The 8888-nt window shown below is 35.4% G+C and overlaps 2 protein-coding genes across 2 annotated transcripts; both read right to left on the bottom strand.

Moving 5' to 3' along the window:
* Positions 1-72: 72 nt before the first annotated feature.
* Positions 73-1512, bottom strand: LOC131005443 (uncharacterized). The gene is made up of 3 exons (XM_057932446.1): positions 1442-1512; positions 888-1273; positions 73-352 (listed from the first exon to the last, which is right to left on the bottom strand). The coding sequence occupies exons 1-3, from the start codon at positions 1457-1459 to the stop codon at positions 301-303; spliced, it is 456 nt and encodes a 151-aa protein (XP_057788429.1). The 5' UTR covers positions 1460-1512; the 3' UTR covers positions 73-300.
* A 1957-nt stretch (positions 1513-3469) lies between these two features.
* On the bottom strand, positions 3470-6926 carry LOC131005355 (proline-rich receptor-like protein kinase PERK7). Its single transcript, XM_057932280.1, has 9 exons — positions 6770-6926; positions 5780-6516; positions 5177-5707; positions 4947-5033; positions 4793-4863; positions 4616-4692; positions 4382-4523; positions 4133-4294; positions 3470-3878 (listed from the first exon to the last, which is right to left on the bottom strand). The coding sequence occupies exons 2-9, from the start codon at positions 6447-6449 to the stop codon at positions 3705-3707; spliced, it is 1914 nt and encodes a 637-aa protein (XP_057788263.1). The 5' UTR covers positions 6450-6516; positions 6770-6926; the 3' UTR covers positions 3470-3704.
* Positions 6927-8888: the final 1962 nt, after the last annotated feature.

Here is an 8888-nt window from a genome sequence, read left to right as displayed (position 1 = left end):
TGTGTTTCGTATCATATTCTACCAAATAAGATAATTATGGTGTCATATATATTAACACCCTATTCACTCCTCTTCATGTCAACATAATAAATAAAATATAAAATTTTAGTCACACATACTTATAATGTACTATATATATAGTAGTAAAACAAATTGAACTAAGCATCTCTCTCGTGAAATATGGGCACGCTAGTACGGAAACTAAAAACCACCTATTACAATATCAAAATTTTAACTACTTCAATTCGATTATATGCTATTATTTATTTCATGGATCAACATTCGACACGCACGATTCGACTAGTCCTTGCCAATCACTCCAACTGTTTGCAAGGTATCAGCTTCGCGAGACCTGCAAAAGAAGAAGGCATAAAGGCAAAACATCATTTTAAGTTAGTAAAAATAAAAACTAGCTACTAATATATATATATTATGAAATTCTTATTATTTTATCTCCGACTTTCTCATTAACTATAGATTTAGTTGTAAATTGCTTTCTAAATAAGCTAATTCATTATTAAAAAAATATTTAACTGTGAATTTAATCTTGAATTCGCCACTTAAGAGCAAAATATTACTAATTTAAACTAAAAAATAATTGCTTTATCTAAAATGTAAAAATAGCTATTTTTGTATATTAACTCTTTTCATTACAAGGAAAATATTTACTCCCTCCGCCCTCTGGGCTGTCTCGGCTCCGTCTGATTTTTTATTCTGGGTTGTCCTATTTAAGACGGTGCAACTCATAAATGGAAAGAAATTTGCCCTTAATTTTGAATTCTTCCATTTGAAATATTTCATTCTACACCTTTTATCACACAATTTTAATCTCCATGCCCATTTTTTTTGAAAGAGGATGGAGAGAGTAATATTTGATGAATACATACCGCGTGTATATATTAATGGGTAGCTTCTCCTCTCCGTACTGCTTGTCCTGCAGGTGGGCGACCTTTCTGAGGAACGATTTGTTGACGAAGTTGTCGCCGGATCGGATGGAGGCGTCCGGTTGGTCGACCTCCGGCATGCTCCCCCTATTTTGCTTCGTCACGTGAACCAACGGCGACCGGACGAAGTGCTGCGTCACCGTGTGCACTCCGATCATCAGAGCCATCACCACCGCCCCGCCCAATATCCCTACCGGCACCGCCGCGTGCCCCAGGCTCGTCTTGAACTTCTTATACATTCCCACTTTCGCGGCTTCTTGTTTCGGAGCGGCGGCGGAGGCCAGCCCGCGGATGTGCGACGAGCTTTGCATTGATGTTTTGCATTGCCTCTGCATCATCCACATAAAATATGAGAAACCATGGGAATAAATAGTAATAATAATAATTCACGTGGACAAAATGTGTTAATTATTGCAACGATTTTAGAAAATATATTGTGGGAGGAAAAGAAAAAGTAAAAGGAGGTGGGAATTGAAGAAAAAAGAAATTAAGCTAACCAAGGCGCTGAATGCCATTTTGAAATAATCCTTCTTTTGGAGATATGATGATGGAATGGCTTTATAGATTACAGAAATATACACACACAAATATGGTGGTTATGGATTGATGGTTTGTGTAAAAATGTGGTTTCTTGCAACGAATTGAGTGGGGATTCATTCAAAAATGTGGCAGTTAGTTATGGATTTAGTGGTCAACTTTTATGCGCTTGTCAGTTCAATTTCAACTTAACTATTTTTTTATAAAATAATTTCAATTAATTTTTGATTGATAAAAATAATAAAATTAATTTTTTATTTATTTTGATGAATTAAAACTTTGAGATATCACAAGATCCTTGATTGTTTTTATCATTTAAGTAAATTTTATTTGATTCTTATCCTATTAAAAAGATGGAATTTAAGATATTATATTAAAGAAAAATATATACTCAATCATATCAATCATGTTTATTTAACGCCCCTATAAAATAAATTAAATTTCCATGAAAGATAAAAACTCTCGTGCAGGCAGACAGGGTCCGGGACAGCCTTAATAATCGTACGGCCCACCTTTGTCGGAGGTTTGCCGACGAACACAGCAGCATCGGCGGTTATTGACGGACAGTGAGTCTGTCGGCCGACTGTCCTCCGACGAGTATTCCGTCGATAGCCGTACGATGGATTGTCATTCCCTTTGTAATTTTTTTTTTATCAACTAAGAATATGCTGACATCGCTGATCCGTCGACAAGAACAAATGACAATGGATAATTATCGGATACCTATAAAACATTTCAGTGTCGGTATCTGATCAGAATGTTGTAGAGTAGGGATTAACTAAGTTTTAACTAAACTAAAAAATAATTGAAATTTATTAACTTTAAAAATAGCCGTTGAATTCATGTGAGGTCGATGGAAAGGGAAATCGTATCCATGTCCCATCGATTAACTTTACATATCATAAATTTTGATTTTGGGGGCTAGAAAATTTTCTTTATTTTTTATTGTTTCCTTCTATTATACTACTACGTTATAGTCAAAGAAAGGGAATTTACTCAATTAAAAGTTATATATGGGTAGCTCTTTTGCTACAGTTAATTAATGTGTGTTTAATATATATCATGTCTATGAAATGAATATTTGTTATAATTTCTTTGTTATATTTGAAGGACGGGTATACAAACAGGGGCGGAGCTAGGGGTGGGGCAGGGGGGTCATTGGGCCCCCCTGGGATTTTCAAAAATACTAAGATATTTTCGTAATTTTATATTAAAAATAAAAAATATATAATTTTATCTACATTATTATCTTGTTGAGCTATTTTATACTGTAATTGATATGTAAGCTTTAGAGTTAAGATGCTTAGAATAAGTAAACACATAATTAATTTATGCATATCATGCTTGGATTTGATTTTAGAGATTTATTTTTTGAATTTGATATTGAAAGTTACTTTGCCTTACAAAGTTTCATGGAATTTTGGAAAATAAAATCATAAACTATTTTGAATTTGCAATTTTAATGTCTTTTGAGTGTGGCGAATTAAATCACTATTTTTTCAAGTTTTGCAATTTCTTCCCCCAATTTTTTTCGATCGCTAGAGTGTTGAATTGGAGCTTACGTGGATTAGTAAAGACGACGGCGTTTTTGTGAGGCCTAAACGACATCGGTTCGTAACATTTCAAATAAAAATTTCTCCAAATTAGAAAGAGACTGTATCATGTATTTGCACTATATATAATATTCAATATTTAGTAATTTTATTGCAAAATACATCGTAACACGAATATGAGCTTGAAAATCTATTAAAATGTGTTTTTTTGTAATTTAAAAATATTACAATTGTGTTATTGATTATCATTTATTTTTAATATAATTTAATTTATTTTTTATTTTTTTATTTAATTATTAATTTTCTTTAAAAAAAAATTGGACCCCCCTGAATAAAAAGTCTGGCTCCGCCCCTGTATACAAATCACATTGAAAATCCATTATAAAGAGCGAGCCTTGCATTTTGAAACAAACAAAATTTTTACGAGATAAGTAATTAAAGCAAAGGAAACAAAAACAAACTAGGAGTAAACATGAAGGTAGCATAAAATTACATTGTGTGCGTTTACAACAAGGTTAAAAATGTGATATGTAAAAAAGGCTACAATATTTGTACGTCTTAACCATCACCTCTCACGTCTGAGCAAATAAACAAGTTTCGCCTATGCGGTACGTATAGTCAAATCGTATTGCAAGTGTACAACATACACACGTGTATAAATTGAATCCTTTCAACTCCTCGATTGGAAGTCCACCGTGTGTTCCTCGCTGCTGAACTCTTGGCTCGACAACGCGCCCTTTGCGAACTTCCTCAGGTCGTAGTCGGAGTCGCTGCTCGACGACACCTTCATCACGCCCGCGTTTAGGTCATCTAGAGACACGTCTCCTTCTAGAGCACGCACGATCTATATATATAGTAGAAATAGCAACTTTATCAAAACGTGTCTTGACCCGTTGGACAGTCTGACACAATTTTTTATAAATAGTCGAGCAAATTAAAATAAGAGGCAGCACCCTAGTCTAGCTAAAACCTTTTAGTCATAGGAAATTCTAGCCATACAAATAAAAATATAGAAATAATAGCATTTATGACCATGTGAAGCATTTCTTTGTGATCGCCCATACAAATAAAAATATGGAAATAAAATAATATCAAAACCTGGCTCATTTTAGGACGCCCTCGGGCAGAATGTCTTATGCAAGCGCCAGCACATGACACCATGTGAAGCATTTCTTTGTGATCGTAGTTATCTCCCAATCGCGGATCAACCAATTCCTCGTAGCTGCCTCCTTCTTGAACTCGCGCCAGAATAGGCCTAGCCTGTTTACGTTGACAAACAATTGTTTAAATTAAACTAGAATAGATTTTATTTATTTTGGCAAAAAGTTAATTATGTGAATTAGTTACCCAATCAACTAAGCTGTCATCGTCGCTGTGGATGTCAATGGGCCGTCTTCCAGTTATGAGCTCCAGAAGCATGATACCGAATGAATAGACGTCGGACTTCTCAGTCAATTTCCCGCTCGATGCGTATTCAGGAGCCAAGTATCTAATATCGTGGAATCATATTTCATCTCGTGTTTTTAATGTGAATTTGATAATGCTTGTAAGTAATAGAACCAAAAGTATTTTGATTTTTACCCAAATGTTCCCATGATTCGAGTTGAGACATGAGTGTAGTTGTCGTTTGAAAGTTTGGCCAATCCAAAATCTGCTACCTACATTGATGTAAGAGGTGATACAAGATGATTAATATAGTAGTTGAATAAGTATGAAGATAGTCTTTGTACTGCATTTAAAGCAGATGGTACTACCTACCTTTGCTTCAAAATTTGAGTCTATCAAAATGTTTGCAGCTTTTATATCTCTGTGGATAATGCGAGGATGACCTGCAACAAAAGAATCATATTGATATATTGATATATAAATAAATAAAATACGAGATGAAAGTATATAGTATTCAAATACGAACAGTCTTCGTGAAGGTATGCGAATCCTTTAGCAGATCCCAGAGCAATTCGGTGTCTGGTAGGCCAATCCATAACTGGGCGACCAGCTCCTGTGTGTAACAAAGGAAAAATACAATTATTTTTCCAATATTTGCTAATCCTTTTTTAAATGTTGGAAAAGGTAAATACAAAATAAATAAAACGTCACAAGCATTATATTTCACATATTCAAGTGTAGGGAGGGAGAGTTTACCATGAAGGTGATATTCAAGGGTACCATTAGACACATATTCATAAACCAGCAATCTTTGAGCTCCGGTGGTGCAGTACCCAACCAGCGACACCAGGTGGCGGTGGTGCACTCTGCTAATGATATCCACCTCCGCGTGGAACTCGCGGTCGCCCTGCCCGCTGTTGGATTTCAGGCTTTTCACGGCGATTTCCTTGCCGTTGGGCAGCACCCCCTTGTGCACGTACCCGAAACCCCCCTGCCCGAGCAGATATTCCTGAGCAAAGCCGCGCGTCGCCGCCGCCAGATCTTCGTACGTGAAGCTGCTCTGGCTGAACCCTAGGGACACGGCCGGATGTTGCGATTGCGCCATTCCACCTTGGTATGGCCCTGAGAAGCCGCCCGAGCTCATCTCGCTGCTGGTCAATGCCGGCGGAGGCGGCGGCGGCACCGGCTTCCACCCGTATTCCGAACTCACTCCGGCGCTCCCCGGCGGAGGCGGTGGCTGGATCTTCACCATGTATTCCGAGGAAGGGTTATTATAGTAATTATTATCTGCACGAAAACCGTTTGTTTATTAATCACGCAGATGTGCATTTATAAAATTGGAGAATTAATTCGAATTACTCATGTTCTGTTGAGGATTATTGTTGTCTCTGTAGTATTTGAGCTCGTGATCAGGCCTCTTTCGCTTCTTCTTCTTCAAACAACAAATCATGAGGGCAACAAAAACGAAGAGCAGTAATGCTGCTCCAGCAGCAGCCGCTGCGATTATGGCGGTTTGATTCGACGAATCATCATAACTTTTACCCGATGCATCCTCTAATTGCGGCGAATCGCTCCTCTGACGATCATTTCCAGATCGCGACGGCGGCGAAGATGAGTCTCCGGACTTAGACTTCGGTGGCGATGGAGATTTTTCGTCGCTATCAGAAGGCGGAGACTTGCCTTTGTCGTTTCCAGACGGCGGCGACGGACTAGAAGATTTGCCATTACCAGAGTCCGACGGAGGCGACGATGATGAACCGCCGCTCGACGACGGAGGCGGCGGCGATGAACCGCCGCTCGACGACGGAGGCGGCGGCGATGAACCGCCGCTCGCTGGCGGTGGCGTGGAGGATTGTGGAGGTGGCGGTGATCCAGCCGTCGACGGTGGTGGTGGTGATTCTGTTGGAGTCGGCGGTGGTGGTGAACCACTGCTGGACGGAGGTGGTGGTGAATCCGCCGCCGGCGGTGAAGGTGAAGATGACGTTGAGTCAGGTGGTGGCGATGGACTCGAAGATGAATCCGACGACATTATTACAAATTTCTAAATCCGGAAGAAGGCAACACGCATCCCTACCGTTCTCCCAATCAGGTAAACCCTGATCAAAATTCACATCTCCTCATCATCAACTTCATTAATCAAATTGCATAAATTCAATGATATCACAATTTAACGTCTGCAAAAATCTAGCACACGATTTTGCAGACGAGTAAGGTAATTTGATTAGAAAACAATCAATTTGTACAGGAAACGTAATTACTATAATTTATTTTTTATAATAAAAGAAGAGTTTTGGAAGGGAAAAAAGGAAAAAAAGAAAAAGTAAAGAGAGAAAGGAGAAAAATGGATACCTTTAGGAGAAGGGCGGGGATGTTTGAGAAAGGGACAAGAGGAACGAAAAGAAATGGAGCATGGGATTAGTTTCAACAAAACAAAAAAATATGGTTGAAATTACATCCTAATAAATCTCCTACGAAAATGGAAATTGAACTACATTTCTATTTTTGGTTTCTTTCTTGGTCAACTTTTCTATATCACACTTTAATTTTCCAAATAATTAATTTCTTTTTCTCTATTTAATTAATGAAATTTGATTTAGTGTCTATTTTACATGCATGCTGTGTATAGTTTATTAGATATGTGGAGACGTGCTAACAATTATTAACCTCACCCAAACACCATCTAAATCATGAGTTTTGTGTATGTGTGTGTATACCGCGGCACTTGGAATAGATTGCTTAAAACTTAAAAGAGGTTAAGTAATTTTTGTCATGGGTCATCGGTCATGGGTTGAGCATTCGGTTCGGTTGGAAGTTGAATTGAGCTCCTAAAATCGAACTAATCAAAAAAATTTAAATGGTCTATCGAACCGATCAACTTTATCTTTAAACTTAACCCAATGAAATGGAACTTCAAATTTCAATTTCGTATCGAATTTTGATTTATCGAACTTTTTAAATATTTTTTATTTTTATAAAATGAAAATAAACTAAACATCAATTGTTTTTTTTTTTTTTTTTTGAAGAAAACTAAACATCAATTGTTAGTTGAATGTGTATTGGAGTGGAGAAAGGGATCTACTTTATTACTCTCTCCGTCCCACTCCAAATGTCTCATTTTCTATTTTGGGCTGTCACACTCCAAATGTCTCATTTCTTTTTTAGGCAATACACTATCTCTTATCTAATATTTAAATAATTTTCACCAACCCATTTTATCTATTTTATACTCACTTTATCTACTTTATACACATTTCTTAATCTCCGTGTCCAAAAGAAAGGAGACATTTGGAGTGGGACGGAGGGAGTATTATAAAGTAGGGATAAAAAAAATTAGTAGGAGTTAGTGGTAGAATAGTGCCCAAAAATAATAAATATACACTCTTGTGAGACGTGCTAAAAAATACATATGTTTATAAAACGGATAAAGTATATTTTAGCGTTCACAATTTTTTAAGATTTAGAATTAAAGAAATAAAGTTTTATTCCTACATGTATGTCTAAAAATTGAACCAAATCGATCAAAATTTCAATACTTCAATTTGATTATTTCATTTCAGTTCTATTTTGATCACCCCTACAGCAAATTATTTTAACTTACAACATTACTTCGTTGAGCGAAGTGAACCTCGTGTGACAAGAATCTTGTAGCTGAATAAACGCTAACAATTGTTGCAATCAATAAGTATGAATTTAGAAAATAAATAATGAGTACTAGTAGTACTTTTTATCATAGTTATTAATACCTTCGTGCGTGCGATGCACGACGAACATCGAAATTAAATTAAATAAATAAATAAATATAAAATAAAATAAAATAAAATAAAATTAAAATATAAACAAATGCAAATATGTTTTAATAATAAAATTAAAAGAATCTACACCAATTACTTAATAAAACCTTGAATTTAAAAACATATATTTAAATTATTTGATAATGAAAATTGATGTTACACATTATTATTATTATTATTATTATTATTATTATTATTATTATTATTATTATTATTATTATTATTATGTGCCATAATAAATAAATAAATAAATAAATATTTTCATATACAAATATAAATATAAAGTTGCAAGTTGTTAATGAAGAGTGAAAAATAAAATATTTTAAATTTTCATAATTTATTTGTTTTAAATTTATTTTTGATAATATTTTATACTATATTAAAGATCTTGTCACGAATTCAAATTTAAAATGTAGTATATTGAATATTTTTTTAATAAATTAAACTTAATGATAAAAAAGAAGAGAGAGCAAGAAGGGGAAAATAGTGGGAAAAAATTGGTGGAAGAAAAGAGAGAAAAATGGAGGAAAAAAACTCTTTTTGTATATTACTAGTTTATAGATATAGATTGTTTTGTTTTTATTTTTTGATATAATCATAGACATTTTATTTGATTTCCTTTAAAGGAGGGATTCTCCTAACTAGGGATGTCAATCTAGTCCGAAACTCGTGGGCTG

The sequence above is a fragment of the Salvia miltiorrhiza genome, chromosome 1 (genome assembly GCF_028751815.1).
Source record: "Salvia miltiorrhiza cultivar Shanhuang (shh) chromosome 1, IMPLAD_Smil_shh, whole genome shotgun sequence".
NCBI classification, from domain to species: Eukaryota; Viridiplantae; Streptophyta; class Magnoliopsida; order Lamiales; family Lamiaceae; genus Salvia; species Salvia miltiorrhiza.
The sequence above is the reverse complement of the archived record's forward strand: the minus strand, read 5'-3'. Positions and strand labels throughout refer to the sequence as shown.